Source organism: Sminthopsis crassicaudata, chromosome 2, assembly GCF_048593235.1.
Source record: "Sminthopsis crassicaudata isolate SCR6 chromosome 2, ASM4859323v1, whole genome shotgun sequence".
Classification (NCBI taxonomy): domain Eukaryota; kingdom Metazoa; phylum Chordata; class Mammalia; order Dasyuromorphia; family Dasyuridae; genus Sminthopsis; species Sminthopsis crassicaudata.
Window position 1 is genome coordinate 132956159 of NC_133618.1, and position 16568 is coordinate 132972726.

The following is a 16568-nucleotide window of genomic DNA, read 5'->3' on the forward strand; positions in this document are numbered from 1 at the left end:
AGGTTTGGAAAATGAAGAGCTAGGGAGGAACTTTGGATAGAAGTGCTGCTAGTCTTAGGATGTTTTCTGGAGCCCAAGAGGGGACAGTTGTACCTGATTAGAGGTCAGGGCCACAATTCGATCCAAGTCCTCTACAAGCTGCTTGAAGGTAGGCCTTTGAGAGGGGATTGCATGCCAGCAGTCCCGCATCATCATGTATCTAGGGCAAGAATTGGGGATGGGAGGTAGCCAGGTGATAAGTGGTTTGGGTGGGAAAAAAAGAGAATGATTAGAAAGAAAAGGGTTTTTTCTGCATCAGCCCTATTATGACCCACTAGCTTCTCGCTCCTCTCCAGGAGCATTTTCACTCTCTTCTCCCCAAGCATTTTCACTCTCCTCCCACAGCTCCCCCATTTTGGTCCTTGTGCTCACAGTTCATTGGTGCAATTGCTGGGCTTGTCCATTCGATGACCTTCCTTCAACAGCTTGAAAAGCTCCTCTACCGGCACACCAGGGTAAGGGGAGCCTCCCAGGGTGAAAATTTCCCATAGCAGCACCCCAAATGACCACCTGTATGTCAGCATAGATTCAATAGGTCTATATAGGCACAGAATTAACTAGAATATTTTAAAGTATCACATATCTATCACTCCAAACTTAGCAGGTTTCTGAAAATACTAGAATGTGAGTCATCACTCCTAGACTTGATGTAACTGCCCAATCCCAAAGTGAGCAGAAAAATCTTATTTCCCCCAACTCCAGATTCTACTCAAGATCCAGGGAATTCCTTTATTAGTTTTGAGGGTAGGCAAGACCTCTTTGTCATCACACCTCTTCATCCCACATTCTAGCAACTATTTCCAACTTACACGTCACTCTGGTGTGTATAGATCCGGTCAAACAGTGCTTCAGGAGCCATCCACTTCACAGGCAAGCGACCCTACATATAGTACAGTGAGCATGAAGTAACTAAGTGAAATCAGGGATGTGTGTGAGAAGCAGTAGAGATGTTCAGAGACTAGAGTGAGTACCTGCAGTGCTTCCCACCATACTGTCTGAGAAGTGCCATCACCTTTGGGGAACTGCAATTACACAGATCTACAGAGAAGGTTGACTAAAAGGGGTAGAGGTTTTCAAGGGAGAGGATAGATGAAAGAACCTTGTGGGGGGGAAGACTACTGATGGTACAGATGGGAAAAGGGCATCTTTACTTACATTGGTTGTCTTTTTGTAGTAGTCAATGTGATGGATGTCCCGAGCAAGACCAAAGTCTGCAATTTTCATCACATTGTCTTCAGTCACCAAGACATTCCGGGCTGCCAGATCCCGGTGGATGCACTAAAGATGGAAGCGGGCAGTAGAATTTTCAGGTGGGAGGAGGGGCGGCGGGGAGGCTTTAACAATTGTCAGCTTTATAAACTCCTTCCTCAGCTCTTCATATTCCCATTTATATTTCCTATATCCAACAAATCACCCTACTCCCCTCTTCTAAAACACTATACAAATTGTGATACTTGAAATGCCCTCCTTTTTCTATTCATAACATTTGCTTCTCAAAATTCTACTTAACCCTGATCTTCAGACTTTATAAGAAACTAATACAAGTCAACAACTAATATAGTCTCAAATGAACAAAGAAGGGCGAAAGGGTGTGAACAAATAAATAGAAATCCAGTGAATGATGTCTTGGAAACATGTCTAACCTCACTAATAGTTAAAGAAATGCAAATTAAAGTAATAAGATGTCATTAATGGATTTAATTTAGCAAAAAAATGTGTGAAATCTCAGTGGGGGGAAAAGTTCCATACACTAGTGGTAGCACCACAAAGTGATGCTACTTTTCTGGAACTCAATCTGGCAACATTCAACAAGAGCCACAAAACCAGTCACATCTTTTGGCAGTCCTGGAAAGTCTAATTATTACTATTATTTTACAGATAGTCACTAATATATAGTGCCCATTTGTTCCTCAAAACAACCCTGTGAGATAAGTACTGTTAACTATTCCTGTTTTACAGATGAGGAAAAAGATTCTTAGAAGCAACATAATTTGCTCATGGTAACACAACTGTAAAGTTATTGGGCAAGGCCTGAAACTCTACATTAGTTGATTTTAAGTCCAATGTTCTTTCCATAGTCTGACTGGCCTACCGGAACTGGTTAGGTAGACTATGGTTGTTTAAATAGTAGTACAGTGATTCATGATGTTATAAAAATGACTACAATGATTACAAATATATGGTATACATTTCAGTATTAAGGTGATGAAAAAGAAAATGAGGAGTATCATATGGACACCACATATAAACACATTGGAGGAGGGTAATGGGAGGAAGAAAAGATAGATTTGATTGAAAAAAATTAAAAACAAATATGCAAAAAATCAGAATAAGATGGATTACCTCAAATTTCAGAAAAAATTATAAACTGTTGTTGATTTTTTGTTGTAAAATTAAACAATGAAGACAAAATAAACTGCCAGCTTTATGAAGATGATGCTGTCTAATTGCAGGTTTTCTATTTATCCAGTATTCCTAGCCTTTCCACATATGTTTAGGTTTTGTATAGATAGTATAATTAAATTTTGTTGTCTTTGTGTTCAGGTGTTTGTATGGTGGAAATACTATTGAATTTGAAGTCAGAAAACTTAGATCCAAATTGTGGCTCTTCTGCTAACTAGCTGTGTTATTTGGGGAAAGTCAGTTAACCCTTTTAGATCCGAATGTCCTCATCTACAAAAAGGAGTTGTAGTAGCTGATTCCTAAGGTCCCTTTGAACTCTTAACATTCCTACTTTATGATTCTTAGAATGTTATTGAATCATCTTAGTCATGTCTGATTCTCTGTGACCCTATTTGGGGTTTTCTTGGCAAAGATACTGGAAGGGTTTATCATTCCTTTTTCTAAGAAACTGGAGGAAACTGAGACAGATAGGGTTAAATGACTTGCCCAGAGATACACAGCTAATAAGTGTCTGTGGCCAGATTTGAACTCTGGAAGATAAAACTTCCTGATTCCAAGCCCAGTGCTCATATCCACTGTGGTGATCCATAGTAATGCAAATTCCTACATATCTTTATGTAAATCATATGCTCTTTGGGTTCATGAACTCTTGAGTCTCCTTCCCTTTTATCTCCGTGTATATAATGGTGCCTAATAAATTATAACCTGAGAGAACAATGAATTCTTATTTGATAGGAGTCTGATTAAAGGATTAAATTTATACTCAAAAGTTAGTCAGCTGGCTGATCTGATATTCTCAAATCAGCACCTCAGAAAGTCACCCTACTCTCTACCCTCTATCCTTAGACACAGAGCCCATTTGGCCTGCCATGGCCTACCTTCTTTGAGGCAAGATATTCCATGCCCCTGGCCACCTGATAGGCACAAGACACCAGGTCCTTGGAGGAGAGTTGCTCTTCTGGGGCATGGCTGGGGTTGTAGCAGTATTCAAGTCCAGGAGGACGCCTGGCCTGCAAGTATTCACGAAGGTTGCCCTTGGAGGCGTATTCCACAATGACATAGAGAGGGCCTGGTAGGCATAAAGAAGGAGGGGGTAGAATAATTTTCAGGTGCTAGGTCCCATGTCCATCTTCCTCCCCCACCTAAAACTCCTCATGTCAGCCATTGTCCTGCTTTGCATTGGTGGATCAAGCCACTCTGCAAAGCACTACCCCTTCAAAGAAGGCCCAGAACGATTCTGGGTAGCCACAAAGCAAAAAGTGTGAGTAGCAGTAGACACCAGGAGAAATGCAGCTGCACTTAACAGATGAGAAGTGGAAACAGCACTCCTCTCCAGTTCACTATTCCCCCAAATCCAGGCAGGGCACAGACATCTTTGTGTCTAAGCCCTGTGAATAGCTAGTGTCTCTCTTCCCCATCCCTCTCCTTCCCCTCTCCCTTTCCCATAATTTCCATTTCTTACCCCTCCTTCATCATACACATACACCTGTCCTTGTCCTGCTGATTTTAGGCTGGCTAGACAATATTGTCTCTACTTTTTCCCCATAGGAATGACTGAGACAGCTTGTTACTGATATGCCCATATAGATGCTTCTCTAAGCCTGTTCTGACAAGCCTTAGCTCCTACCATCCTGTGTGCAGGCCCCCAGCAGGTTGATAATGTTCTTGTGTTTCCCAATCATCTTCATCATCTCCATTTCTGAGATCAGATCTGATAGGTCCTTTTCTGTTGCATCCGCTTTAGATTTAAACCAGAAAAACATGTAGTAGTCATTTCCTTTACAGTATAGAGCAGTTAGGTTCCCGTGCACCAAGAAGTCCTCATCAATCCTTGAGAAATCCCTTTTCCCAAGATTTACTTTATTCCCCCTCCTTCACATCCTCCCTTTTTCCCCTATGCACATCCATTTTCTGGACTTAGAGCAGAGACCTGTGGAAGTGGGTAAAATGGAGAGGAATAAAGCTGAAGTGAAAATAAGATCTTAAAATAATTTGACAAAGCCTAGGCTGGTGGCAAATGAACACATCTCGTTAGGATGTTTTATTGGCACCCCCCAGGCTCCCGCCCTGTTGATAAACCACCCCCAAAATAAAAACTACCTAAGGCCACTATAATCACTGGAGATGCCGAGGCACCAACAAGTGGAACATTCCAGAATGTGTCCAGAATAGGGGCAGCAAATAAGTTGAAGTATTTCTGTTGGATTGAGGCTTGTGACTGCTCAGAAAAACAGCAGTGGGAAACAGAAGCAGCTTTAGTACAATATGTCACTTACATTTCAGCATCTTCACTGCCACCTTGGTCACCCGGTTGGGTTTATCCTTATCCAACCCAATAGCTTCTGCCAATACTACTTGTCCAAAGCATCCCTCTCCCAGTGGCTTGCCTAGAACCAACCTGTTTAAGAACAGATAGGGGATGAGAAAGTGTTGTCATGGTTACAGTCCTTCAGATGAGGTCACCATCTATTGGTATTATCTAATTCAGGGCAATGAATAGAGAAAACTTCCTGGAAACACTTCCAAAACATGTCCTAGGAGAAGGAACCCAGGAACCTTTATGAAGTTGGGGCTGGAGAATTACCTGTCCCGGGGCAGTTCCCAGCGGGGATCCTCAGGAAGTTCATACTCTGAGACACCTGCCAGCATAGGGGTCCCGCTAGAAGAAAGGCGTGACGGCCGAACCAGCAGGACCCCTGAGTTCATGGAGGCACTAGAATCAGCAGACACCTGTAAAAAAGAGTGGGGTTACCTTTCTAGGAAGTAGACGCGGGATAAGAGGCTTAATAGTTCATCTGGAAGATGAATAAATTTTCTACTTAGTGCCAAAATTTCTGATTAATATTCTATATCCACTTTTTTAACTCCATTGTGGAAAGAGTTCTGGGACTTCAAAGACAAACTTGTATCCAGAGCTGCCCCCCACCCTTAGCTGAGTGATCTTTGTTTAACCCCTCTAAGTTTTCCGATCCATGGAATGAAGAAGTAGGATTTTGATGATAATCTAAGATCCCTTATAAGATTTTATAGTAGTCTATATCCTCTTACCCCAACAGCAGTTCTACCTTTGTGCCTCAGGAGAGGATTTGGTCCTTTTGACCCAGATGAGAGGTTTTTAACTCTTAAAACAATCTCTTCTTCCCAGAGTTATAGATCCATTCAAAAGCCTTCCCTTTCAGACTTTTTTCTTCTACACAATTCCCATGAAGATTTTTATAAGAAAGACCTCAGGATGCTCGCTCGCATACCCACACCTCTGACTTTTCCCTAGTGAGTCGTCCCTTGTGTGGTCTTCCACATACACAGCTGGGAACCCTTTTAGAGGTGACCTTCAGAGTGATCATGGATTGATCTGGTCTGCACGCCCAGGACCAGACAGCATTTAACTCAGAGATTCAGTTGCATCACAAGCTTGGAGTTGGGGCTTTGGAAGGGAAATTAGTGGGGAAAGCAGTGGGTTGAGAAGCAGCATCTCCTAGGGCAGGGAGTTATAACTCAATGTGGGGGTTTAGTGGCCTTGTCTCAGAAGTAGAAGCAAAGCTAAGAAAGTAAATTTAGGGCACAGGAAAAGGGGATTCAGGGAGTGGCAGAGGAGACAGGGTGTTGGGTATAGGTGGGAGAGTGTGAACCCCCCATCTACTTTCTGTTACCTGTCTGCGCAGGGGGATGCTCTTGGCCAGCTTGTGCACAGCCATTTGGCTGTGGAAGTCACTCTTTTTGGTACCACTCTTCATCTTGTAGATGATGACGGACCCCACCATGCAGGAGATGAGGAAAGCCCCCGTGCAATAGATGATGATTTCAAGATATAGAGGCGAAGTCATCACTGCTGGTCTCTCCTCCAGGGCTGAGTCGGTGTGAACAGGGTGTCAGCAGGCACTGGAGGGGGTGGGGGTACCAGCCTCCTAGGCCCCAACTCCATCAGAAAAAAAAGTGGCCCTTCCCTATTTCCCTGCCACCCCACCTACCCCCACAGGGGATGGGGAGTGGGATTATAGAGCTGGAGGCTGGTCAGATTTTGGCCTCAGTCACTGAATAGAATAGACTCCCCAAAGACTATCATCATGGATGTAACTGCTTGTAACTGGGCCCCCACCCAGGAAGGAGGAAGCTCTCCAAGCTGAGCCGCCCTGTTTGGCTAGCATTATCCTTCAGGAAACAGAAGGGGAGAAGAAAAGGACATCCACGTGTCTTGGGTTCTGTTGCTGAATATAGATCTAATACCCCCTCTTTCATCCTTACTGTATATGATTACCTTCATGTCTCATCAAACCAAAATAACAAATATTTATATCCTCAACTCTGTCCCAATCCTGGACCAAATTCATGCATGTGGATTTTAGAAGATGCTCTGGAAAGGATTGTCCCCACCCCTAGCCATAGCTCCCATCTCTCACAACCAAAGAAGGAGAGGAGTAATGGGAAGGTCAGGCTGCTTTTCCCCACTCTGTACTCTCCTCAAACTTCACTTCCACTATTTTGAGTCTCGTCTCAGCATGGAGAGAGATTATGGAGCATTGTTTTTAAAACCCCTGCACACAGTATCACCCCTGTTCCCAGATTCATATCTCTGTCTACCTCCCCGCCAAGTAAACCACGCCATCACAGACACCCTCTAGAAAGTCAGGATTCCCAGCCTCAGTTCAACAGGACAGAACCTGGAACACTATTTTCACCAAAGTGAAGTAGATAACAGGAAGAATTTTTTTTTTTTCCTTCAGATTAAGGGACAGAAACAATAAATTGGGAGGAACATAGGGATTATGGACAGAACAAGAACAGTCAACAGTAAACACTGAACTCTTCCCTGCTTCTAGCTGGGTCTATGATACTAGCACGGAAGGAAATAAAAGTTGTGGCAACAGCAGTAGCAGCAGCAATAACAGAATAAAAAGCCTCTAGAGTCCCCATGCAAATCCCCATTCCAAAGGCCGCAGTAAGGGGTTTCATTCCCAGGACATAAGCCATCCCACCACCTTGAACAGTCTCCTTCCTTTCCTATCTAACATCACTGAAATAGGGAAAATGGGTACAGCCTGAGAGGCCATGCTTAAGGCTGTGCAAGTCAATATAGGAACCAGCTCCTTCAAACGGAGAAGATTGGGAGAGAAGCGTGTCCTACCATGTAGAGGTTTTCCCCCTAAACCACTTAGGGTCGAGGGAAAAAACTATTTCTGGGGATTCTTAATCCCAAAGGGTGAGATTTTTTTGGGGGGGGGATGTAGAAGTATCAGACATAAGAAAGGAAGGAGTCTACTTTGGAAGGTCACCCAGCCACAGGTTAAATCCAGACTACAAGCATACATTGCCTTGGCAAAGGAGAGAGCCAGATGTGGATGGGAGATTCCTTGCTTTTGTGAAACAGGAAAGCTCCTCTTTCAGAAGGGGGCTGAATTCTCACAAGTGGAGAGAGCCAGAGGGTGGTGTTGGTAGGGTACTACCAAGGCAGGGAGGGCATGGGGCAAGCCCTTGCCTGCTAGTTCCATCCCTCTCCCCTGCCCCCCGGGGCTTCCTGTGGTCCTGGGCTTCTCCATGACCTGCAATGCATGCTCCCCCCGTGCCCATGGTAGGGGCAGGACAACGAGAGGAGAAGATGTACAGTATATACCTTCCAGAACGGTCAGCCATGCAGAGTGATGGGAGAGTCCGATAGAGTTACCCGCCAAGCATGTATACTCCCCCGCGTCCTCAAAGGAGACATTCCTTAAGTGAAGCACTTCCATCTCTTTGTCAGTGGTATTAACACCGGCCGTCTAAAAGAGACAACAGGGGCAAAATGGACAAGCACAAGGCATGAGACCTCCGGGACGATGAGATGGTGGGAGAAGGAAAGGAAAGAAAAAAGGAAGGCAAAAGAGAAGATGAAAAATGCTCCCAATATTTTGTTTTTGCAAAACATAAACAAAAAAAAAATCCCAGGCAGCAGTGAGACCTGATAGAAAGAGAGAGGAGACCCTGAGGTAGAACTCTGGCAGACCTATGGAGAAGATGGCTAGTTATAACCCTTCACCGGATGCTGGCACCCCCTGGCCCATCCAAGCATGCTGGCGTTGGGCGGCATGGAGAAATGGGGCCTGGTAGGTGGCAGGGGGCTGTTTGGTTTAATGGAGAGACAGGGTACAAGGCACACACGTGAGGAAAGAAGGGTAACTGGATTCATCTATGGCTCACGGAGACTGGATTGAGATGGTCTCATCTCATCTCATCCTCCAGCATGTCCCTTGAACTGAGCTGACATTTATAGCATAATTAAGGTTGGTAAAGTGCCGTCTGAGCTTCAGGAAGGCCCTGTGGAGTAGGTAACACAGATGTATATCACACCCATTTTACAGTTGAGGAAACTGAGGCACAATGAGATTTTTTTTTTTTTTTAATGACTTGTGTCTGGTCACACAGATCTTCTGACTTCCAAGTCCAGTGCCCTTTCCTTTACACCACACTGCCTTTAGTATCACACACAGGAACACACACATGCCCACACGTACTCACACACAGCGAAGGAATAACACATGAGGCAAAAAGGACCAGTAGAAACCGACACAATACCAAACCAAACCAGCCGCCCATGCCAGGCATTTTTCCATGGCTCTGGGCACCAGAAACAGTAGGAAAACAGGGAGAGGTTGGGGCTGGCTTTTCCGTTTGCCCCAGCGGCTTGGGCCTAAACCAAACTCCCGCATAGGACGGCCCCATCTCCCAGTTACCTTTTGCCACAGGTCTGGTGACAGTGAGCCACGCAGACTGGCGAGCTTCACCAATATAATTGGAAACCTTACACACATACTCCCCGCTGTGGGCCTCTGTCACATTGAACAGGGTCAGCACTTCCGCATCTGAGCTATTAATTCCCGAATGCTGGAATAAACCAATTACATACCAGTCAATTGGGCATTCACATGCGCACTGCCATGCTTAGCCCCCGGGCGGCTACCAGGCAGGTGCAAGGCGCTAAGGGGAAGGGGGTTATGTGAGATTGGTCATCTTTCCTAATTTGTACACCACAGGATCAGTTTCCTGACTTCTCCATGGTCAAGAAAAACCGACTGACAAAAATTACATATAAAATGAATATAAAAGTCTGTCAAAAATGAAACACTAGAATCAAATGTTCTGCTTTATTCTCTATTCCATAGGTATAATTTTGTATGTACATATATATGTATGTGTATGTATGTATGATGTATTTCAGACACATGTGACTCTTTTTTGATCCCATTTGGGGTTTTCTTGGCAGAGATTTTGAAGTGGTTTGCTATGTTTTGCCCTGACCAGGGTCACACCACTAGTAAGTGTCTGAGGCCAGGTTTGAACTCACAAAATGAGTCTTCCTGGCTCCAATCTAGCTCTCTATCCAATGTGCCACTTGGCTACACATACATACAAACATATACATTATCATCTATCTATCTATCTATCTATCTATCTATCTATCTATCTATCATCTATCATCTATTTATCCATAGTGTAAATCCTGAGACTGCTTAAGCCCACAGTCCCAGTTATAGGCAGGACCAGTGTCAGAACCAATGGCACAGGCAGGTTTAAACCTGGGACAGATGGGCCGCAGAAGGATGAGGTCTGTGACAACGATATGACCGTTTTTGACTTCTGGTGACTTATTATTGCAAGATCCATTATGGGATCTCGAGCAATCTCCTCCTTAAGATTAATGAAAAAGCAGAATCTTATGGGTGAAGGGCATCTGGTGGAGGGAGGAAGCAGAGAAGGGAAAGGGGACATGACATGATAGAGACTAAGGAAGTCAATACTTAGGATCAAGGGGAAGAGAGAGAACATTTCTGCAATGGAGAATTTGTAGATAGTGTTTTGCTAGACTGAACTAGATGCTGTACTTAACTGCATCCTTGTTCTAACCCTAGCTAATAGAAATTGATTTCAATATGGAGGGGAAGCAGGGAAAAGTCATGGAGAGACCCTGTCCAAAGGCCCAGACTTGGAACCAAAATGCCTCATGAATGGCTGACTCTTAAGCCACAGGAAAGTTACCCTCCCTAGCCCACTCCTGCTTTGTAGTCCTATTTCTCCCTCCATCTCCTCTACTGCAAATCCCTGGGAAGAGATTTTATCTTTAATAAGATTGAGGTGCTTAGAAGGAAAAGAACTTGGGCTCAAGAGCAGTAAGGGACTTGGCAAGTGTATCAAGGAGTCCTTGCTTGAGAGACTCTGTCTCCTTCCTAGACCACAATGCCCACGTGGTTCCAAGTGGTTCCAAAGTCCTGGGACCAGTTTTACCTTTAGAATTTGCACATACGGCAGGTTGTCTGGGCCAATCTTACTCCCATTCACTTCAATGTGCTTTAACCACTGGATGTGAGGCTGTGGGTCACTGTACACTTTGCACATAAACTCCACGTTGCTGCCCAAAGCCACCGTTTTATTGGCAGGCAGTCCAGCCTGCAGGATGGGCCGATGAGGTGACCGCTCTACAGAGAAAAAGGGAAAACAGAGGCAAGGAAAACACTAATCGTATCAAAGCAATTCAAGTCTCATAAGAAAGGAAAAGAGTAGTAGCCTAGACACCGTTCCTGACTTTACCAGGCTCCCAGAGGGCAATTTTAAATTTGAAGGTAATATTCTCTAAGCCACAAACAGAGCCTTTTCACTGCATCTCAATTAAGAGATTCAGGGAATCAGAAAAGTCCAGCTGGCCCTCCAGAAAAAAAAGACTCAGTTAATTCAGAATAACCACAACTTCTAAAACCACTAAACTTAAATACCTGCTTCTTAGATGATTTGCTCATTTCTGGAAATTTTAAATCAAGAAAACTCTAAGAAGGAATTATCTTAACCCATCCATCACTCACCTCTCCTACCCACAAAGACCATACTCCACATTGTTTTTTACACATATCTGTTTCCCAAGTCTATATCCCTTTTATTTCTTTTACTATCTTCACTGGAAGTGGGAAGTAGCAGCTTATTAGATCACTAAATAGTCACTCAGTACCTGCTATGTGCTAAGAGATTCAAGAAGATGAATAAAGGTATAGTCTAATGCCTCAAGGAGCTTAAAATAACCCTTAGTAAATATGGAAACCATCTTGTCTACTTCTCGTCTTCTTTTCCCTCAAGCTCCTAATTTCTTGGCCCTTTCCTCAAAGGGATTATTTCTCAAGTCTGTCCCTCATTCTTGTTATTTTCCTTACCCACAACATCCAGTTGGTAGGTGTGGTTAATGCTGCCATACTCATTCTCTACAATGCAAGTGTAGTTGCCTTTATCTGATGGCACCACTGAGTCCATTATGATGCTCCAGGTGGCATAGCGGACCTGAAAGGAAGAGTGAATCACTGAGATACTGGAAAGGAGCATAACATGAAACCAAGCCATTATATTAATAGTTCCATCCTTCCAACATAGGGAAAAAATAAGTTGATATAGCTATTCGGGGTTTGCAAAGTGATTTCATTAGATCTCTCACAACCCTGGGAGGTAATAAGTGCTATCGTTATCTCTATTTTACAGATGAGGAAACTGAGGCAAACAGAGATTAAAGTGGCTTGTCCCAAGTCACACAGCAAATCGTCCATGCTCCAAATTCACAATAAAGAAACAATCACTTTTGTGTTGGGACACAAATGTATTCTGTGTCCCAACTTGTTGAAATGGAGTATTCTTTTTTGGGTTCTATACACTCTAAACAGTAAGAGGAGTGAAATGTTCCAATTGGTCTTCCCTACAGTCCGGAAGAGCCTTACTGGAAGTTAAATAGAAACCCCATGCTACAGCTATTCCTGGGACACACATAGATTTAATGCCTCAACTTTTTTTTTAAATTTTATTTTTCCCAATACATGAATGCCTCAACTTTTAACCACCCTAATCCCACCTCTCAGACTTCAGGATAGAGCCTGGCACATCCTTTCAAATATTCATTCATAGCACTGGTTATGTGCTGTTCATACTTTCAAGCCCAAACAAAGCACAATGCTCCCCTACCCTGAATATACAATTTAAAAATATACACCTGGTAAACTTACAGGTATCAATGGGGTTTAAAAAAAGTTTCAATATTTCCATGTTTTCTATTTTCCCTTTTTGCTTAGTTTATGTGCTTTAGGAAAGACAATAGGTGAGAGGAATAAAGGCTCACAAGAATAATCAGCAAATAAGGAGAGTTGGTAACAGAGTCTTAGGGAAGGAGGCTGCTCTGGTGGAAAAATGAGATTTGCATCAGAAGATGTAGGTTGACATTCCAGCTCCATTATTCACTATCTCTATGAATCTAGACAAATCGATTCATTTCTGTGGGCCTCAGCTTCCTGATTTGTAAAATGAAAGGACTAAATGAACCCTTACCACATCCAAAACTCTTTCTTATCTCCAGAATCAAATATGAAATCCTCTGTTTAGCTTTTAAAGTGCTTCCTTTCTTTCCCATTGTCTTTCATCTCACAACGCTCCATATATACGATATAAAATCTGTGATACAGTGACACTAAGCTTTCTAGTTACTATTCTTTGCTAAAAGCCGTCCCCCATATCTAGTTTTCCCTCCTTTTTCACGTCCATTTCCCAACTTCCCCAGTTTCCTTTATGTCAGAGCTAAAAACCTCCCCTTTTACAAGAAGCCTTTCCTCCTGTGATCTCCCTTAATGTTATTCTTTCCCTTTGTGATCATCTACAATTTATCCTGCCCATTCCTAGTTTGCACGTAATTATTTTCATGGTGTTTCCCCATTAGTTATTGAACTTTTGCCTTTCTTTGTATCCCCAGTATTTAGCACAGTGCCTGACACATTATAAATGCTTGTTGATTGCTCTCAGCAGTCCCCCTTTCAGCTCTTGTCCCTGTGTTTCCTGTTCATCTTTCCAACAACCCCCCACATAGCCGCACCTTGTAGCCCCCGATCCGATGGTCCGGTTTGAATTCTTTGCCATTCTTCAGCCAACGCAGAGTGGGATTAGGGGTGCCATTTGAAGGGCATTTGAACTTTACTGTTTTAGCCGCCGGTACTGCATGCAATTTCTTTTCCATCTTTTCTGGTGATGTCCAGTATGGAGCCACGGCTGCCAAGGCCAAGAGTGAACCGAGAGAAGTAGAGGGGAAATCAGCCAGACCAGAAAGCAAGAGTGTTGGGTCAGTACTGTGTGCCGTATCTCCCAGGAATGACCCTGTGTACTATCTGGGAAAAGTGACCAGCACTGCCTACTTAGCCCCAAATCAACTATTCCCTGACCCACCATCCTTCCCCACCATGTGTCAAAATAACTGCATTTTGGGGCACTTAGTGCCCTCCAGCCTTTTCACAGAGGCTACTGCAGACTCTAACCAGAATAAACTAGCTGCAGGTATAACACTCCAAGCCTCCTCCTCTCCACACCCTGACCGAGTCCCGAATTTCCATGGTAATAAGGTAGAAAACAGTGTCTCACGCGTACGGTTTGGCTTAGTGTTATCTGACTCTTTCTCCTCTGATGAGGAATCATCATCATCATCATCATCTTCTGAGGAAGGGAGAGCATCTGTGAAGGAAGAGGAAGAAGCATTTGGACTTATTTTCAAAATAGAAGGGTGCTTCCCAGGCCCTCTAAACCATACCAGTCCTAATCTCTACACTCCACAACTGTCCGGGGAGCAGTCTCCTTGTCTAACATAAAGATAGGTGACCCCTGAGAGCCACTTACCCTCAAGGACTAACTTCCAATCTAATATAATAGCAAATGTTCAATAGTTACAACAAGTTCACAGGCCCACTCCCACCCCCTGGCTCAATTCATCCCATGTCTTGTCCCTGCCTGCACCCCTAAATCTGCCCAGCAAGACAATTGCTTGTAGTTGCAGCTACTGCCTTTTTGTGAACATGGTGACGTGTGTCAACCACCTTTCCTTCTCCCCATCTTAACTCCAGGGACCACCAGTATCCCTGATGATCTGAAATATAGCAGCAGCAGCTACCAGGGAGCTTTCCTCCCTTTCTGGGATAGCTTAAGACCACTGTGACAACACAGTAAGTAGTAGAGCAACAGTTAGGGCTTTCTGACCTGTCTTTCTTTAACACAGAAATACCAATGCCTACAACAGTACCACTGCCCGACAAGCACATCCCAGCCGACCTTCTGGTCCCACCCTGGCGGTCAGCTTCATTGTCAACAAGCAACCATTCAAGTTGATGTCAGCACCCCTCCTAGAGCCTCCGAGAGGAGTGGGTGACTTTAGGGCACACGTCCTATCCCCAGGGAGGTGTGTGCTTTCCCTGATCCATCCTGCTGCTGGCCTAGGAGGTACAAGCCTGTGTTCCTGAGATTCATGAATGGCTTCCCTGGAGTGCTGCCCCCCTGCCCGCTTCGGTGAAAGTTCCCTTCCTGCACCTTGACAGTGGCAGAAGTGTGACCTTCAAAGGGGCCAGGGCCGGAGTTGCTGCCCTGAGATGGGTTATTGTGCTGAAGGACGTCAGCTGTCCGGGGAGCAGCTGGGTACCAACTGTTACCGTGGAGATCTGAACATGCCGTGACAGGGAGGATTTGGTGTGATGCTCACTCTTTAGGAACAGTCAGCTATTGCTCTGGGGAGGAGAGAGAAGACTCCGAGGTTCCTCCTTCTCCTCTATGGGGCTCTCATCACCTGAGAGCTAAGCCAGGCAGTGGGCAGCGGGCAGCAGAGGTTAGTGGGCAGCAGCTGGGAAGCAGAGGGGCATGGGAAAGAGTAGGGGAGCATCACCTCCCCATGAGGTGCACTGCTACCAACCTGAGACATTGACGGAGAAGTAGGTGATGTCGCTGCCTGAGGGGCTGTTGGTCACACAGGCGTAGAGCCCGGAATCCGAGGGGACGGCATCCCGCACCTCTACCTCCTCCCCCGTGATGCGGGTGCGGTTGCTCTCCACCAGCTGCACCCCGTCCCGCAGCCAGTTGATGCTCTGAACATCCTCCCTTAGCCGACAGCGAAGCTGCAACAGGTCACCCGGGTGCACCAGAGAGGACTCCACTTCCACGGGGGCTCCCCAAGGCCGGGCTGCCGCCACCCGCCACCCGCAGAGGCAGGAGGGGGAAAGAAGAAGAGGGAGAGAAGGGAAGGGGGGAAGAGACAAAGGGCATTACACTAGCTGAGTAGGAGCCACAGCATCCAAAATAGCACTAGCTTGGGGACCGTCATATCAAAAGCTGCTGAATGTGGCACTGGGTGGCCTAGAATCCCCTTCTCCACCTCCTTCCCAACCGACTCTCTCACAGAATATAGGAAGAAAAAAGCAGAAGTTAGAAAGCAGCTGCGGCAGCATTAAGCATTTCATTTCACGTTTCATTTCCCTGGATCCTAAGGGAAAAGGCTAGCTATTCCAGGCCCTTCCTCCCTCCCCCCACCCCCCCCCCCAGTATCCCTCTACAGTCAGGGTATCTTGTCTCCCCTCACTTACTGACTGGCTGGCTGCCAAGGGCAGTCACTTTCTGGAGGACTGTCCCTGATTCCCTTTCCAGCACTACCTTGTTCTTGTCCCATTCCCTAAGGAAGTATTGCCCATCTTCCTTCCCCTTGCCCCCCAACTTGTTACCCCGGGAGGGGTTGGTGAGAGAATGCTTAAATCGTAGAGTGCAGGGTCTGGTACAACAAGGCAGACATTTATGGGAGAGTGACAGCCCAGGGAGAGGTCAGCTTAGGAGAACCTCCAGTTAACAGGTGTCGGGGCCCAAGGATTCCTAGCGTTCTACAATATTAGAAACAGGGGTCAGCAGCTGCCACAAAGCCCGGCACTTGCCCTGGCAGCATGAGGCTGTTGGACACAAAGGTCCTTTCTCCTCATCCTATCATTCAGGCCCCGCCTCAGCCCACCCCCACATACATCCCTCCCCACCCAGCTCCTACTCTTCTCACCCACCTCTACTGAGAGGCAGCATAAAGGGGCTGATTGCTGAAACGGCTGGTCCTGGCAACCGAGGTCCAAAAAGTCCCTCTCATGAGCTCCTACAGTCTCCCTCTCACAACTAGCACCTCCTGCCCTTTGCTACACACGGAAGTACAGACTGACCCAGAAATGGACCTGATTAGTTCTCAGACATCACTCCTCCTGACCCCCCTTTTTCAATGTGATTTTTTCCCACCATATTCCATGCTATAAACACAGGTTCCTCATCTTCCTGTCCACCGTCCTACATTATGTTTTCAATTG

The 16568-nt window shown here is 45.3% G+C and overlaps 1 protein-coding gene across 7 annotated transcripts in view; it reads right to left on the reverse strand.

Moving 5' to 3' along the window:
• FGFR1 (fibroblast growth factor receptor 1) overlaps positions 1-16568 on the reverse strand; it is a 67074-nt gene that overhangs the window by 1208 nt on the left and 49298 nt on the right. Inside the window, exons 3-17 of one of the 7 annotated variants that reach the window (XM_074287273.1) lie at positions 15152-15418; positions 13846-13929; positions 13301-13473; positions 11610-11733; positions 10696-10886; positions 8051-8195; positions 6093-6289; positions 5027-5172; positions 4719-4840; positions 4070-4180; positions 3321-3511; positions 1195-1317; positions 849-919; positions 412-549; positions 94-199 (exon numbers count right to left, since the gene is read on the reverse strand). In XM_074287273.1, coding sequence (XP_074143374.1) covers positions 94-199; positions 412-549; positions 849-919; positions 1195-1317; positions 3321-3511; positions 4070-4180; positions 4719-4840; positions 5027-5172; positions 6093-6289; positions 8051-8195; positions 10696-10886; positions 11610-11733; positions 13301-13473; positions 13846-13929; positions 15152-15418 — 2189 coding nt within the window. Of the gene's footprint in view, positions 1-93; positions 200-411; positions 550-848; positions 920-1194; positions 1318-3320; positions 3512-4069; positions 4181-4718; positions 4841-5026; positions 5173-6085; positions 6290-8050; positions 8196-10695; positions 10887-11609; positions 11734-13300; positions 13474-13839; positions 13930-15151; positions 15419-16568 lie in introns of all 7 variants that reach the window. The other 6 variants (XM_074287271.1, XM_074287272.1, XM_074287270.1 and 3 more) reach the window with 6 other exon arrangements.